A 17,915-nucleotide genomic window follows, 5' to 3' on the forward strand; every position below is an offset into this window, starting at 1 on the left:
GGGTGGGGGAGTGTGTGAGATGGGCCAGGGGCTGCTCGGGGAGGAGCAGGGGGAGGAGATGAACAAGGCCTGGGAGCAGCACCAAGGGCAGGGGAGCATGCTGAAGGACAGGGGGGGAAACAGGTGGGAGGTTAATGGCCCCTGGACCGGATCCACCAGCCGCTCAGACTTGATATATGGGCTTTGGGCCTGGTGCGGGCGTAGGCTTTCAAAGATATATTATTTCATTTGAGGAGCAGCATTCTCGTCCCTGCATTTGTCCACTGATAGATGATATCCCCCCGCTCACCGGCAGCCACAATTGGAGATGGCGTGTGAGTTTTTGTAAGGCCTGCTCCTGTACATATTTTTCTCCCCCTCTCTCTCCCTCTGTGTCTGTCTGTCTCTCCACTGAACCTCTTCTGTAGACATTCTTCAGTCTCCCGCTCCTCTCCGAGATGCTTGCCTTTCGCCTGACAGTTTTTTTCCTTTGTTTTTATTGTTTTATTTTGAAGCTTTATGTCAGTGGTTGCAATATCTGCAGTACCTGTTTGATCAAGAGAGATGGGGAGCAGGAGAGGCCTCACCAAGGCCTCTTTTCATTCATAAATGATGTAGAAATGGACAAAAATGGTATATCTTGTCCTGAATTTTGGAGGAGCACAGTGTTTTGGTAATTCATAAAAATTGCAATTCCAAGTTCATTTTTGAGCATAATACTAAAATAACAAACTGTAGCATTTTTCAGACAAGATCTACGGTATGTGGTATCGCCTTACAGCATGCTGTATAACAAACTGCCATTCAGACTGTTACTGTTCCTCCTTTGTTTCTCACTTTAGTCACCACACGTGATTGTTTATTTGATTGTTGTGGCCAGCTGCGGAGAGCCTGCTTTGACCCCCCCCTTCCCCACTTCATCCCCCAACACCCAGCCACCCTCCCTGGCAGCTGAGGTCAGCTCGGGTGTCTTGCTCTGTTCCCGAAAAGCTGCCCCGTGCCCCCGAGACATTGCTGGGCGGAGGCAGGAAGCGTGCGCACTTGTTAAAAGGAAAGATTTAGGGTCGGAGCTCCCTACAGGGGTGAAGAGGGTTCTCTGGGGAGGCCCTGTGGCAGACGGACAGTGGTCTGCTCATCCACTTGTTGCTTTCATGAAGGATAAAAGCTTGTTATGGACCCCTGGTTCCTGCAGAAGAGCTGATGGACTCCTCCACCCCTTTGTGCTGTCTTCCATCTAGGCATGGGCCGCTATTTTTTCCACCCTCCCGCTATCCCTCCTGCAGCTGAGAAGGAGACAGAGATATGCGTCGTTTTTCATCCTTTCACAGGCTTCTGTGCTTTTTTCAGGCATTTTGTATTCTTAAAGAGCCACATTTGTAATCTTATCTAGTTCTTATCCACGGTATAAGCCATTTTCATTGGCTTTGTTGAATGCATGTTAGAATGAGGAGACAGAAAAAATCATTGGCCCAGGATGCTACAATCACATGATGGCCAAATGCACATGCTAAGGAATCGTTTTTCCTTATAGGCAGTTTATTTATTTGTTTGTTTGCTTTGTTGAAACTAAATGTTTGAAGATTAGCTGTCATTGCCTTCATACTGTCTCTGGTATGAGAATAGAGCGTCTTGGAATTCCCTCAGTATGTAGCGTTATCTTTAGAGTTCAGAGGTCCTCCCCTGTGGCCCTCGTGCCATTCTGGCACCCAGTTCATGACACTAAGAATGCCAGTGTCACTTGGTGTAACTTCCCCACCCAAATATCACCCTGCAGTCTAATGTGGATGAGATTTACGTAGCCTCTATAAGTTTACACCTGTTCTTACTGATGGGCTTGAAAATTAAGCCATAAAATTGGCAAAGAACAGTTTAAGCATTAAAATTTAGCACCGGAGGACTTTATGCTTTATGTAATACAGACGGAATTCAGGTTTTCCTCCTTAATGTTCCTTTTTATTTCTTTTATTCACTTAAAAAACATCACCAGGGAAAAATTGGAATTTTTTTGAGTCTACCCTGGTGGCTCTTTTTCTTAGCGTACTCATGCTCTCAGGGACCCCAAAAACGGGGCAGTGCGCTTCGTTTGGTTAAAGGGTGTCTCCTTCTCTTTCTTCACTGTCCCTCGCTGTTTAATGATCTGTTTGCAGCAAGGCACTGATCTGAGGTCGACGGCCTCCGCTGTCGACCCTCTCCGTCTGTCAGCAGTTGTCTTCGACATCTATTTTGGCCCCTTATTTAGACCCATCTATTCTGGATGTGCTGAAAGGGGCCAAAGACAATGGATAAGCATGCTGGGCCGATAGGTGGGTGGCGGGCGGTGTAAGCTTACACTTATATTTAACCGGCGGGTGGCATCAGATTGGTGCACTCCGCTGAGCGCTGTGGGGAGTTCTCAGCTGCACAGCGTCATGCCGGGCTGGGACGGAGCCGGGCTGACCTGAAACCCCAGCAGGCACAGGGTGCAGCGTGCCATTCGGTACACGGTCCAAAGCAATCTGGATAGTTCGGAACCAGGAGGTTGGCACAGGTCCTCTGCTAAGCGTTTCCATGCACATTACGCATGTGGGTAATGCATTTCTTTAAGGTATAACAATAGCATTCTTTCTCTGTTGCGCACCCTCAGAGAGGATGAAAAGGTTTTTGGCAATTCCTGAAACAACATGAGAGCAGAATATTTAAAGCTGGAAGCAGACAAATGGTTAGAGGAGGACAGGCATCTGAAGTGTTGACAGTGCCTTTAAAGCCTGAAATGGGCATTGCAGTGCGTCAAGCAACATTAAAAACCCCTAATATGTCACAGGCTGTCTTGGAGCTGGGCATGATGCTTAGATCAGAACTGTGTGAGAAGGTTGTGGACTTTCTAGCACCCTTAATGCTTAATGCTCATGAGATTGAGTATGGAAGGGCAGTTTGCAGCTGCACAAGTGCTTTCCCTTACATTCATTATAATACATTTAACGTTACACTTTTTGGCTGAAGCTCACTATCATAGTGTGTCCTATAACAAGCCATCTATGGGACTGATATATAACTACTAGAGAAACATGCACACAGGTAGTAATAAATTCAGCTATTCCAAGTGGTTCCCTCTCTCTCTCTCTCTCTCTCTCTCTCTCTCTCTCTCTATATATATATATATATATAGTAACTGCCGTGTACTTCAAAACTGTAGTACACAGATATATATAAACATATATAAATATATATGGGAATTTTAACATCAATAAGTATTTATATTGATTTGGATTTATATTGAGTAGATCATTGCTATATATCACAAGGGATAAATTGTCTCAGTTAGTAGACAATTCTAATATCAATTTGTCACCCATAAGCTTCTATTTTAGTTCAATTAGAGCAGCTGTTATTGTGTGAGGGGTCTGCCATCACTACTGTCCATGGGGTGGTGCTCTGTAGGATAACGGCATACACCCCTACAGCGAGTGCATGAAGGTACTCACACAGGCTATGGCCTGCTCCTGTCCATCTGAATAATACAGGAGTCCCTGCCACTCTGCACCCATTCCCCTCACTGAGCCAATCAACAGTCATTTCCTCCTGTCCATCAACCTGTCACACAGAAAGGATAAATATTGACAGCCGTTGCCAATAACGACTCCCATAAATTGTAAAATCGGGGCGGGGGGGGGGGGGGGGGCAGTACAAGGGGAAATAAAATCAAATAAAAAGGCAGCGGCAGTTGCGAGTGCGGGAACGTGTGTGCTCGTGTGCTGGAGATTGAACGTTGCTGGTGGATCGATAGGCAGTCAACGTGCCGCTCTGAACTCATTTTGGTTTTGGAGAGCATTATTTTCTCACCATGCACTAGTTGGGGGTGGAGGAAACAGGAATTGTGTGTGTGTGTGCTTGTGTAAGTGTGTGTTGGGTTCATGGTATACTTCGGAGAGTTCTTGGTCCCTTGACTTCATGTATATTAGGAGACTAATGTTCAACTGAATAATTGATTAGAGTTGCTCTGTTTTTTTTTTTGTTTTTTTTTGATAATTAGTTGATAGCTTCTGAGCTTTAAGCTCTCTGATCTATAGTGAGACTCTGAGGCTCTGATTTTCTTCTCTCCCCCAAAACGTGCTGCACACATGCTACAAAGGAACAGGGGTGCTTAAGATCTGACAGGTCCGAGCCGTACCGCACAGGGCCTCACGAGGCTGGAGGAGCAGGGAAAGAAAGGAGAGGGATCTTTTTCTCATCGCACACTTCCATCCTCCCGCTCGTCTCCCGATGTTTCTCTCCGGAATGAATCTGAGAGTTTACTCAAGTAGCCTAGAACAAACAGTTTTACAAATTACAAATAAGCCAACATCCCTAACATGTGGATTCCACAAGAAAGGAATTCTCAGTTTTTGATGATGGGAAGAACCAGTGCTTTACACTTGACACACTGATTTGTAAGCCTGTGAGTGTGAGCATTGATTTATGATATCATGACATCATTGTATGCTGTCCGAGTGAAAATACGAACCGTTGTAGCATGTTGTCACGCATCACTTTAAAAATAATTTTATTTTTAGATTGTTTACATTCACAATTTGAGAAAAGCTTCCAGGTAAGTGAAAAAAAATTACACTGCAGGATTTTTGGTCATTATATTATAGGGTTTTTTTGACTACTCCCTGTAGTCACTGATCAGAGGACAGTAAATCAGACCTCTGTCCTTACATGCTTATTAAGCATCTATGTGAGAAATCACATAACTGCTCCCAGATCGGATCATAAAGTAACAGAGGTTGCTGGCCCTGTCTGTTGTATTCTGGCTGCTATATCATAAGGACTCAGATCGAACACAGTGTGTTTTACAGGTCAAAGGTCAGACTCAGAAGTCTGTTAATGTGGTCACCGTGGGAACTGATCAAACTCTGTTCTTCTGCTCAATCAATCAGGCACACAGTCAGGACAGACAGACAGACAGACAGACAGACAGACACATACACACACACACACAGTCCAGTGGAGCCCAGAGGAACCAATCAGAACCCTAATTTAGTGCCCAAGCACTCCAGACTACAGGCCCAGGTCCCAAATCTGCACATATAAGCACCATGCATGAATTACAAGCACTTGCTAGTTTCCATTCCACAAACACACATGCACACACAGTAAGTGGGACAATGAAGGAGAAAGTCATATGCCCTTCATATGTTGGGATACAATGTTAGTAAATGCTACATCCCTTTGGTATTATTATATTGTATTTATACCATGTGAGACTTTTTCTACAGTAATTGTGTGATCTGTATTATAATGTAACTGAAATTAACACTGTGAGTGTGATGATGTACAGTATATCTAAGCTTTAGACTCCCCTCATCTACCTGGGCCTGATTTCATTGTATAATCTCGTAAATATTTTTTGGTCTCGGAGCGTGGGTGCGGGGAACAGAGTGCACAGCGGCTGGTGACCACCTGCTCAGAGTCCCAGCGTGCTTATCACAGGGACGGCGGGCGTGCGGGACAGCGGGGAGCAATGGTAAACATACATGGTAAACATACATGGAGATTTCCACCAGATCAGTGGAAAGAGAGTTCACACAAAGCAGGGTGCTGAGGACCATATGCATGGACAACATTACACCGAGGCCTCTGAGCTGTAGAAGACAAAGGGGAAGGCAAAGCAAAGCAGCTTATCATAGAGCTGTGTGCATCTGCTCCGTAGACAGGAGGAAACTAGTGTCTCCCAGGAACTGCTGACTTCTTCTTAACATGCTTAACGTCCTTTTAGCCAAGAACAAAAGAAACTATAATTATGAGATGTGTGGGTTTGATTATAGAAATATGCAGCTGCATTCTTTAGGATTCTTAAATATGGGTGGCATGTAGCACAGCTGTGATTCAAACCTCAGTCCCAGTGGTAGGGCTCTACATTGCAAAACAGCTATTGGTTTCATTAGACATGCCACCCAGGGGCAAAATTAAAAGTTTTTCCTGTTGTACTCATTATTTGTGGTGAACGTGGTTATAAAAAGAGATAATATAGACTGATGGGAATTCTCGAATGGAAGAAAAAAATACCCTTGGTGAAATAATTAATGTGTGTCGCCCTGGTGGCAAGGAAGTGTACATAACAGCAGATGAACAGATGTCCTCCGAAGCCGACTCAAAGCTCCTTGCCTGTCCGCCAGGCTCATTGAAGTGACTTCAAACCCCACCCGTAGGTTCCCTCCACCAGTCATACTGATCCGCATCCAAGAGGTCAAAAGGGTTCATGTGGCATTTCTCTCTTTTTTCATCCCACCATGTCTTCATGTGAAACATCCGGCTTTATGTGTGCTTGTGCATTTGAATAAATCATTTTTTTTTTTTTGTCCTGTTCATTAAGAGGCATTAAAGAAGATTCCATTAATCTGGTCATTAGGGCACTTCAAACAAAAGAGAAAAAGGAAAAGAAAAAAGCAAAGCTACTTATTAAATGCAGTTCCAGCTGTGTACTCTTGTTATTCTCACTTATCCACAGTGCTTAACAATGCTACTGGCACTTCATGGAAAACTGAGGGGGATCATTTAGCAGTTTGGACAGTGACCCATTACCACTGGTCCAGACCAGCAGGTAGTGAGAAATAAACATTCATTTTGAAGGAAATGTATTTGCATGTGATTTACATGTGAAAATTATGACCCACACGCGATGCACCTAATTACTGCACATTCATATTTCTACTTCCACAATACCTCTTGGTATATTTGTGAAGTTGTATAGAGGACTGTATTAAAAACTTTAAATTCACATGGAGATGAACTAAAGGTGAAGCAATTGATCAGCTTGTTGATGTAGCAATATCTCAATGGCCATAAAGCTGTTAAATTGGTTTCTTGGAGGATATGCATTTTTCATTATAAGTGCAGAGAGAAAGTTCCTTGTAAAAGCTCTGTGATGATTTTGAAATATTAAAGGGGACCACCTTTTACAAGACCAGTAAATGAATGCTTTAGAGAGAGTCTTGCCATGGTGGAAACACAACAAGAAAAGCTGGAACCGCTCCCTCATCAAGCTTCTATAAAGCTTGTATAACAACTGTCTCACCATGTAAATGTAAACTCTAAATCATCCTCCTCACTGCCGAATGTGAAATCAGGTTTTGTTGCCGCAGGTGAAACCAAATCTCATCTCTGGCCGCAGCCAATGTCGATGATTGCAGTTCACTTTGGTGCCCTTCCAGGCATATTTATTGCCACTTTCATCATTGCTCGATGTAGATAAACATTAACACTACTGTAATCTTAATTATAGCACACCCTTCATAATCAACTTATTTTATAACCATTCAGAAGATTTCTTTGGAATTGACAGCTCTGGTTTCTAAGAAAAAAGCCCTAGGTTACAGCCTTTTCCACCAAAGTATTATTGTACAGGTATTGCTAGAGTTCTCCTGACTGTACCTTACTCTAATTGACCTGATTGTGCCATGCTGACACCAAAGATACTACAGAGCTCTGCCTCATGAGGTATGGTTTATTTTTGGATATAGACAGGTCTGAGTGGGATAGTGCATCAGAGTGAAACTCTGCAGGGCCACATCAGGGCAAACGAAAGACAGACAAGACACAGTGGCAGGGGGAGCTCACAAAGCTCAGATGCATCCACAAATGTGCCCTTTCCTGGCCTCCTGGAGCACCTCCCACCGTCCCCTACCGCTCCACACTGCTCCCCGCAGCATTCCCATCCCTGTTCAATGGCTGGGACATGCCTGGCACATCGGATAGGTTTATGATGAGAGCGTTTGTCTTAAACTTTGAGATGAGTGTCAGGCTCCTTTGAAGCATGGGCAAGTGCTTGACTTACCTGACTGGCACTGATGTCTCTGAAGCACAATCCTCTGGAGATAGGACTTTGCTTTTGATAAACCTCTTTCTATACTGGCCCTTCAGTTCAAAAATAGAGCTTTTGCGAGATGCAAAAAGAGACATAGAAATGGGACTTTGGGTGCCATAAAAATGAAATACAACAAAGATTCATGTTCTGCAGTACTACAGGTTCAGTATTTGTAGTTGTTACATTAATGCTTTGGAAAACTCATCTTAACAGCTGCTTTCTATGCTCTTGTTATGACTGCAGCTCTGATACAAAGTTTAAGGAGTCAAAACACTGTGCAAGAGAGGCTGTGATGGTGGTGGTGTCTCCCAAGGCAATAAAGATAAATGGTTTAGATCAATTTCTAGCTATTGCTTTGAGAACACGACTACTATTTTCCTGTTCCAAAATTGTTGATTTCTCTCACAAGAATGTGCATTCTTTTCCAATGCCGAGCCCCCTTTTTCCCCCCTTTATGTGGGTCACTCCATGTGCCCACAGGGGAGTATTGGAAGCTAAACTATTTTTCCCAACCACAGTCATGATAACAGTATCAGCAAGATGGTGTTTGCATGGAGAAGGGTTTCGCTCTCACCCGTTTTCCTGCCCCAACCCAACCCCTTCCCCTCCTGCCAAACACAGTCTCACCTGCTGCTTGGCTACATTGTGTAATCATTGACACCGATGGGCGTGGAAGGCCGCCGGCGATGACAATGATCCTGTTGTTTCCCTAAAGCCAGCTTCACAGTAACACGCGTTCCCACACTCCCTGAACACGGAACATGACGGCGGAGCAACAGCATAGCTGCAGACGATAAACTGCAGAACGCAGCTAGTCAAACAGATTAATTAGCAACAGGGGCCCAGCATTGATGTCCTGGATGAGAGAGTGAGCAGATGATCTGTTGCTGAGGTCATATGTCATCACCCATGGACCTAGTGGGGCTTAGAGGTAGAGGGTAGCCTAGTCTGCAAAGCCATGATTATCCGGAAAGCAGTTTAGTATGAGCTGGTGAGCTGGTCCTATTTTACCAGCTGATAAATGATGACCTGTGCAGAGGTTCAGAAGGGGAGCTCTTCAAGCAGTTCCTGATTTTGTACTTAACTCTATTGTTTCACTACGATAAGACAAAGTGCATTCTCATGCAGCTCTCCATATTGCTTATCTCTCTGCAGGTTGATGACCAAATGAAGCTCCTGCAGAACTCCTGGAGCGAGCTCCTCATCTTGGACCACATCTTCCGGCAGGTGATGCATGCCAAGGAGGGCTCCATTCTGCTAGTCACAGGGCAACAGGTGAGTCGCAGCTGGGCGCCACTCCTGTTACCTGGCCCCGGCTCCTGGCCGCAGCCCACCTCCCCACAGAGCTCATCAGGCCCCACACCAGCATGGATCAACATTCTTTAAAGTACTATCGACTAACCAGGCCTATGCAGTCACCGCTCCATTAAAAATAGATTACGCTTATAGGTATAAGTTAATGTGACCAGAATAATCAATTGGGTATTCCTTATCAAGTCTGTGGAGTGCGAATAAATAAAATGGCTGGTTAAGCATGCGCAAGTCATCCAAGCCTGTGAGTGAGGAGGTGGGGAGAGGAAGCGGAGGGGGAGAAGGTGGGATTTACCTTGCCCGTCTCTAAGGAATAGCGGTGGGAGGACGCCTCAGGCTTCTCTGGAGTTCTCAATGCAGGGGGTCCTTTTTCTCCATCTAGAGCGTGCACTCTCTCTCTCTCCCTCACACACACACACACACACGCGCGTCCCACTCAAAATGTTTAAAATTGCCATTTTAAATATGCTCCTTAGCACTGCCTGTCTGTCAGTAGAATGTGTGATTTCAATTATTAATCAGATTTTTTCCTCCTCCCTCCAATACATGAACTTCAACAAAATGTTCAACAATAGAATCATAAATATTAAAGTGGGAGAGGGATTGGTTGAAGAGAGCTGTGTAGCCACTAGGCAGACAGCTGTATTCCACCACACATAACTATTCCATCTTTTCTTCATGCCCTGAAAAGCAGTGTATTCTCAAGATTCACAATCAAATAAAAGGCTGGCAGTTTGAACTCAAGCTTAAATCTCACATAAAGAGAGAGTGAGTGAGTGAGTGAGTGAGTGAGTGAGTGAGTGAGTGAGTGAGTGAGTGTGTGTGTGTGTGTGTGTGTGTGTGTGTGTGTGTGTGTGTGTGGCAGAGGGATGGTAGTGAAGCCCTGTGCGTTAGGTTGTGTCTTAGCATGCATGGTTCTCTACAGTGGGCCCCCAAAGGTGTTCCTTTCCACATTTTCATTGGTTAGGAAAATGGTGGAGTGCAATCGTTGGTCAGTTGACGGTGTGAATACTGTGTGAGGAATGAGAGACGGGCATTCTTCTTCAGGCATTGTTGAGTTCTGCATGGCCTGCCTCTACAGCCAAAGGACCTCATCAGCCCTGCTCCTTCCTTATAGCTGGTGAAGAGAGACTCACTGTATTAAGAGCAGGCTCCAATCAGAGAAGAAGCACGTCTGAATCCAAACGACCATAATCAAAAAAGTGCACAACAATAACTATATTGTTTTGCTGATAATATCGAGTGGAGTATCAGTGCTTACCTCATTACCATATCAAGTGCAATGTTTGTCTGGAGGGGAAATTTCTGCTTTTTGTGTCTACCGCTATAAATAATGATTAGTGGACTATCAACAGGCATGTGAGGCACACTATAACACTGCAGGACCCGTTTCCTACCAGATGTATATAAAACATGGGAAATGAGAATGTCTTTAGCCTATATAACTAAACTAAACTAAAAATATGAGCAATACAAAGTTCAGATACCTTTTTTCACTGTTGTTATTGAAATAATGAAACACTGAATGCAAACATAGTCTGAATATGTGTGTAGTCTGAATCACACAGACTATACAGATAATACAAACATTCGTTCAAGCACAACACAGGCAACACACATACAGACTACGGAAAAGGCCTCACTCAAAAGTCTGAAAGTAATAAAATAAAATAAAGTAAAATAAAATAAATGAACAAGATAATTCAAACCAGTCTATTCTTAGTTGTGAAGAATCCTGAAGTTTCCTTGCTTCTATGGTTCTTCCTTTGCCTTTGACTGTACTAGCATTTCAAAGATGAGCAAAATTTCTGCAAACACAACCATGTTTGAATGAACCTACACACAGAGAAAATTTTGCTAACATTAGCACAAGCGTTAACATTAGAATTAACCTGTAATACAAAGCTTTCACACTGCACGATTCATCATGATTTATCAAACCGGCTAGAACACCTACTGAATAAAAAGGTGATTCAAGTTCAAACAAAGAACACCACAGCTTTAGCAATTTTGGAATCAACACCACTCAGCAGTGGTGCATTCCCAGGGGTTTTGAGCCCGATGAAAATATATCACATTGGGACCCACCATTTAATAATCAAATTATATTTAGGGCCCCTGTCAGTCACAGACCTTCAGAACCATTCTAACTTTCCCCCTTAATGGCACCCCTGTACGAGCCAGCAGGCTGCTTGGCATTTACTTCACCACTGTTTTATGGGTTACCAAGCATGTATTAAAACATGTAAACAGCTGAATGGTGGTGAATTCATTACAGTTCTGCTATGGTAAGAAAGCCAGCAAAGCTTGGGAGGCATAGGGCTGCTAGCCAGTGTGTTAATGAGCATGTCTCCGTGGTGGGCTTCACTTCCGTTTTGTCAGTGAAGTAGGAATGGCAATACATCAACGCCTGGATTTTCAGGCAATCGGCTTCTCTTTATCTTTAGAAGCTGATGCTACAAGGATTTGCCATGAGGTTTGAGAGAGTCTGTGTGTTTAATTAGCAAGGGCTACATAGTCACTAGTTTCTCTGGGTTTGATTGGTGGGGGCTGACTGAGAGCGGCAGAGAGAGGCCTCATTTGCATATTTTGGCTAATGAACAGCTGGTGTTGAAATGGCCTGTAGGGAGGGGATCAGGTAACATGCACACTGATCATTATGTGCTATTATACTACAGCAGGCCAGGAGTGACAGCCCAGTCTCTCTCTCTCTCACACACTCACACACACACACACACACACACACACACACACACACACACACACACACACACACACACACACACACACTCAGACATAGTCAGAAGGGCGTATTGCTGCTTTTTCTCATTGTCTCTCACCAAGCCATGTGTTGTTGCTCTCCACTGTCATGTGCTATAGCAGAGAAGCACTGTCCTGGATTAGCCCTATATCGCAGGGACACGCAACACTACGTGGACGGCTTTCAAATATGTTAGAGAGCCCAGACCTCTCCCTCCCACTGTTTTGAACATAGCTTCACACACATCTTTTAATCCCCCTCCTCACTCTCTCGCTCTCACTTTCTCTCTCCTGAAAAGCAGACTCCCTCAGCGCAATCTAAAGGGAGCAATCTGAATCGAAGCTAGTCAGAACATTTGTCATTCCTCACAATCAAGAAGTGTCACAGCTCTATAATGTCAGACCAAATTGGAGGGCATCACTACACAGATCCTCACTGTTCCCTGAGCAGAGCAAGGTCTCCATCAGCATCAGATATCTTCAGGAGTTTTTTCTTGTCCCACTCTCCAACTCCTAGAATTCCATGGAAAAGTCATTAAAGAATGCTCAGAATGAGGTGCTGTAAAGGTTGCACTCTTTTGCATATCGCTGAATGTTGTTTATTGCACACGTTGCCACGTAGACGTGTGAGCGCGCACTCGCAGCCCTGTAACTGAATACATTTAAACAGATTAGTCGTAGCTGCGAGACAGTCCATTCATCCATGTTATTTCATGTGCAGCTGATTTTATAGAAGTAGGCTGACACCTTAGGGTAGGGTTGATTTTCACTGACTCATAAAAAAAAAGCCAAGATGTACAGATAGAATGAGAGAAGGATGGAATCAAGGAGTAACAGAGAAAATATAAGATTGCAGAGGGGGGCCGCTGGTGAGAAATGTGCAACAGAGAATTCTCTAGACTGGGCTTAAAAAATTCCGCTCATCATATTTACACAATAAATAAATTCCAATCCGCCCGCGTTTTTAATTGCAAATCCAGCTCCAAGGGAGCCCTCCCTGTACTTAGGAGGCCAGCCGTCTACCTACCTCAAGAAACCCTGGCACAGTCAATTATGGTAATGAATTGTCAATAAATATAAAAATTTAATATGGCCGGCTTGCGGTGAGTGGCAGCTAAGGACTTGCCTCCCAGACAAATTTGCTTCTGCTGCAGATATTAAGTGCACCTGAAAGGGGAGGGCTGGGCACGGTAGCCTGGGGGACCTCCAGGGGCCCCGCACACTCCCGTCTCCCCGGCCCCTGAGGGTCTGCACACTAGGGATGGAGAAACGTGCCGCTCCCCCCACCCCCCGTTCATTTTGATGTTGATTATCACACACACCCCATGCTGCTCACTGTCCCTGCTGTGCTGAGTTGTGTTGGATAGCACGCACACACATGCACACACACATGTTGCCACATGCACACATGCATGCACACACACACTCACATACACACAGACACAGAGTGCTAACAGTGCACAGGGCTGTGCTGACTGGCTGATTATTGGTTGGGTCAGGGTTGTGAGGTACAGGAGTAATATAGGCTTGGTCTGGACTAAAGGGCCCAAGATATTGGATATTCACATATGCAGTATTTATGCTGCAGGAGACGATGCTGTTCCCACTGAAAGGGTGGGATTCTGGACCAGCAAATCTGTTATTTTGTAGACTGGGAAATCAAATATTTTCCTTAAACAAACTACAGTGAAGAGAGAGAAGGAGTGAGAGAGAAAGAGAGTAGCCTATTATGCATTTCTATGTAATATAGAACATGCATTCAAATATGCTGCACAGGATTCTGGCAAGCAGGGACTGAGCACATCAGCCTGACGTCTGCTGAAAATGAATCTGAAGAATCAATACCCTTGATTTCACAGTCTGTGCCCTGCGAATACATGCAAAATGCATTTAAAGTTGTTCATAGAGAAATATATTTGGATGTCCTTTCCGTAAATAATGTGTGACAGGGACGCAGTGGCTGTGAGTGCAGTCTATGTGTTGTGGAGCTGTGTGTCAGGCTGCCCGTGGTGGGAATTTACAGAGCTCATCTGTGCCCTTTTGCCCCTCTCCTGCAGGTGGATTATGCCCTAATTGCCTCCCAAGCTGGGGCTACCCTCAACAACCTCCTGAGTCACGCACAGGAGCTGGTGAGCAAGCTGCGTTCCCTCCAGCTCGACCAGAGGGAGTTTGTCTGCCTCAAGTTCCTGGTGCTGTTCAGCCTGGGTGAGTACAGAGAAAAGGTCCAGGCCAGACGGGGGCCATACAAGGGCCGGACGGGGGCCAGATGTAGGTCAGATCCCAGCCGCCCACTTCCAAGGTTCTTCGGGGACCTTGGGATAATGCAGGAGGCGCCATCCGCCCTCGGCGGCGCTGGATGATAAGCGAGGAGCTGCACACTGCGGCTAGTTGTGTGCGTCTCTGCCCGCTGCCTTATACCCCCAGCTAACACCACCAATTTTGCGGCTAATATTTATGAGAAAAACAGGAAAAAACACTCCCTCAGCCTGTACCTCCCTCAACACTTATGTCTCGGGGGCTACTTTGTTTTAATCCTAAATGTTGTAGTATAATTATTTTTAAGATCCCTTGATTTTAGAAATCGCATGCAGTCGGTTTAGTAGAACACAAGGACATGGATTCTCCACATGACATTTTCTAAGGCCAAAGTTGTATCAGTTGTATTGGAATTAGAAAGTCAGGACTGAGTTCATCAATGACAGTCACTCCATTTCACCCTGCACTTCAACCCTTCTTTCAACAGCAACCCAAAGGGCATCAATTATCTGCCCTCTGAGTGCGCCATGTGTTCATCTGCAGCCTCTCCTAAGCTAGCCATCACACTTTAATGAAGCCATTGAAGTCAAGGTAACCATCTCAGCATAACCCAGGAAACATGCTGGTCTCAACCATCAAAGCCCAAACTAAGAAAAAAACAGGGCCCCATAAGAAAACACTTGAATATTAACACAGTCCATGCATGGCAACATCATTATCATATCAGTGTGCCTCCCCACTGCAGAAGGAGAAGAAACAGAATGGGAGGTATTGATACCTTCGGCCTCCGCCTCCGTCCCGTTGTCTTTTCCCCCTCCACTCCATGTTTGGGTGCCGTCAGATCACGGTGGCGTGCGGCCAGATCGCTTCCAGGCAGTTCCGCCGGGTCCCTCGCCGCAGCTTGAGAAGGTTCCTCACACCCCCCATGTCTGTGCCTAACAGAGGCCGAGAGGCTCCCATTGCTCCTCCGCCCACTGGGACTGGGGGCGTACGCCTGCCTTTGTTGTTGTTGTTGTTGCGGCTGCTGCATGGCGGAGGTCTTAGCTGTTGGATGGGGGATGGGTCCCAGGCCTAAATAATTTGGCGGAAACATCATCCATAATGAAACACCCACCTGAGGGGAGTGTATCGCCGCAGGCGCTGGCCCATGCTAGCGGCGAGCGGCTAGCGACTAGTGACTAGCGGCTCATCTGTCTGACTGAAGGTGAACGAGAGATGAGGGACTGTGCTGATTAATATCATCCTGAGAAGGAGGCATCGGTGCCCACGTTTGCACAAGCTGATCCTTGCCAGATGCTATTAATGAGCCAATTAATTGGGAGCTAATGAAATGAAGTGCAAAAATACCTTAACATTTTATGGACACCTAAGGCAGCAATATAATATCCCTGCTCCCTGTCTTGATCTGTTTCATGTTGGATTAAGAGTATTTTAATGAGAACATCTCAGTGTGGCCCCTTCCCATAAGATCAGTGGTGAAACAGCAGCAAAGACTGTTCACCGTATGACAGGTTTCTTATCTAAATATCTGTACTGAGTCACCAACAGAAGTCATTCAGCCTCTTTTTGTGAATCACAGCTGGAGAAGGTTCAGGTTCGTGTACACTCTTGTGTCTCCAACCCCCTGCAAACCTTTCTTCAGCCTCCAGGGCATGAATTCATTTGAGTGGCTCTTCTCGCCCAGTCTAAGCACAAGCTTTTACAAATGACACCTTTTAAAGGAAATCAAAGGCACATTTGCCAGGGTCTGACTTGTTGGTTCCTGCCGAATAGCACTAAACTGCCACTGCCCTCTGTCAGCCTTCTGGAAGGTCTGTGATCTGTCAATGTCTGGTCGCACGGGGCTCCGCGGGGGTGGGGGGTTGCTCATTTTAAAGGTAAGTGTCGATGAAGAGGAGGATTGACATGCCTTCATCCGCAAACAGCCACTTGTCTCCTCAGATGGGTCGAGGGTGTCGACGGGAGTGATGGCAGCTGACTTTGTGCTTGCTCCCATTGCATCTCTCTGGCCCAGCCTCCGTGAGGCCCAGTCGCTCAAGCCGATGGAGTGTGCTGAAGACTGAGGGCTTTATCGATGGGTTAATAATTGTGGCAGGAGCATTGATTTCCTGCACCTCAAGAGCGACTGAGTGATGCTCTGTTGGTAGTGATGTGGGGATTACTCGTCAGGGCTGTCGCCACAACGATGCATTGCCAAGGTGTCTGCTTTGGGAGTGTAAGGACATAGTAGAAAACAGTTATGTGCCTTCATCTTTACAAATGTACTATCTATGTGACTGATAAGAATACACTTGGTAACTAGAGTTCTGCTCTTGTGTGTTTGTGTTTGTGTGTCTGTGAGTGGCTAAAAGCAGTATAAGACCCTCTTTAAATGGGATGAGAGAAGGCTAAAGCAGCTACATGTCCACTAACAAAGGCCAACCACTGCCACACAGGCTGCAAAGAAAGGCAGCTCTGTCATGATTCATCAGGAGAAGGTGTGGCAAAGAAACACAGCTTCCCTAGGAGAAAGGATGTGTAGGCAGAGCTCCAGATAACAGCACCTCCCGAAAAGACAGACAAATTCACATTCACAACTATCAGAAAAATCTCACAAGTGATTTTGTACTGTAGTAACATACCTAGATTTACACTACAGGACTTTTCCTAGAATTGAACTGGTTTCCATGTTTTGAGAGGGAAAGTCTAAGAGAATATTTATAATAGCTTGTGAATAGTGTCTAAATAAACAGATCTTTAGATGTTTGCCATAGTTTCTTGGGAGAGATGTTCTCAATAAACTATGTCATGTAGAGCATTTCAAGGATAGTTGCAGTTTATAAACTCCTCTGAAAATCTACATTCTTGTACCAGGCATGTTTAGAATTCTCCTCAGTAGTGCTTACTATGGAAAATAATGAGCATCTAGCATTTTTTCTTTGGGGTTCTCCAGTAAGCCTCTGGACTGGTAGGCTTCTCCTGCCAAAGACTGTCATTACCTTGAGCTGTTCATTTAGAGAAAGAATTTTCTGCTTTTTCCTCTTTGAAGAAGGTAAAAAGAAAGTTCCCAGATAGGTATGGCCTAATTAAGCAATCTTTGCCTTATTTCCCTGGCTGGAATCGATGCATCAATCCTTCTGCAAAGGGGAAGAGAGATTGATAATGCATGCATGCTGCCTCATAACTGGCACAAATATTCATTTCCTGAAACAGACCAAATAATTTGGAAGTGGTCAGGATTGATTAAGATTTGAGGGCTGCAGTGGTTCAATATTTACGCCTCAGAGACCCCTGACTGGGGCCAAATAATGGGGCATAAAACTACTGCTATGTCTTAATTAAATGCAAGATAATAGGGGCAGGTTTTTCTTGTGAGCCAAGCAGTTTGACACTGACGGGCAGTAAGTCATTTGGAAGATGTGAGACCTAGGCCCAATCAATACACATATAAAGCAAGTTTATGTGTGTGTGTGTGTGTGTGTGTGTGTGTGTGTGTGTGTGTGTGTGTGTGTGTGTGTGTGTGTGTGTGTGTGTGTGTGTGTGTGTGTGTGTGTGTATTTCAGAGAGTGAGAGAGAGAGAAGCTGTACATGTGCCTACTTGGGGGGAAAAAAGGTTTATGGTGGAATCTGAGGGTAGAAAGTCAAGCTTATATTTATTTCCCATGATTTGTGACAATATGCAGCAGACCTTGCGCTGATCTGACGTCCGTGTTCTTGCGCTCTCTCTGCAAGTATTCATTGTTTTGGACAAACACATTCATTTGGATAGCACGCAAACATGGAAGAGCCTCCAATCAGTTCTGAG

General features: G+C 45.0%; 1 protein-coding gene across 3 annotated transcripts in view; it reads left to right on the forward strand.

Moving 5' to 3' along the window:
- nr5a2 (nuclear receptor subfamily 5, group A, member 2) overlaps positions 1-17,915 on the forward strand; it is a 47,064-nt gene that overhangs the window by 15,683 nt on the left and 13,466 nt on the right. For 2 of the 3 annotated variants that reach the window (XM_027023982.3, XM_081708648.1), the window contains 2 exons: positions 8,960-9,079; positions 13,933-14,080. In XM_027023982.3, the coding sequence (XP_026879783.2) occupies positions 8,960-9,079; positions 13,933-14,080 (268 nt within the window). Of the gene's footprint in view, positions 1-8,959; positions 9,080-13,932; positions 14,081-14,618; positions 14,723-17,915 lie in introns of all 3 variants that reach the window. The other variant, XM_081708649.1, reaches the window with a different exon arrangement.

This window comes from Electrophorus electricus, chromosome 26 (assembly GCF_041902795.1).
Source record: "Electrophorus electricus isolate QZ-2024a chromosome 26, ASM4190279v1, whole genome shotgun sequence".
NCBI lineage: Eukaryota > Metazoa > Chordata > Actinopteri > Gymnotiformes > Gymnotidae > Electrophorus > Electrophorus electricus.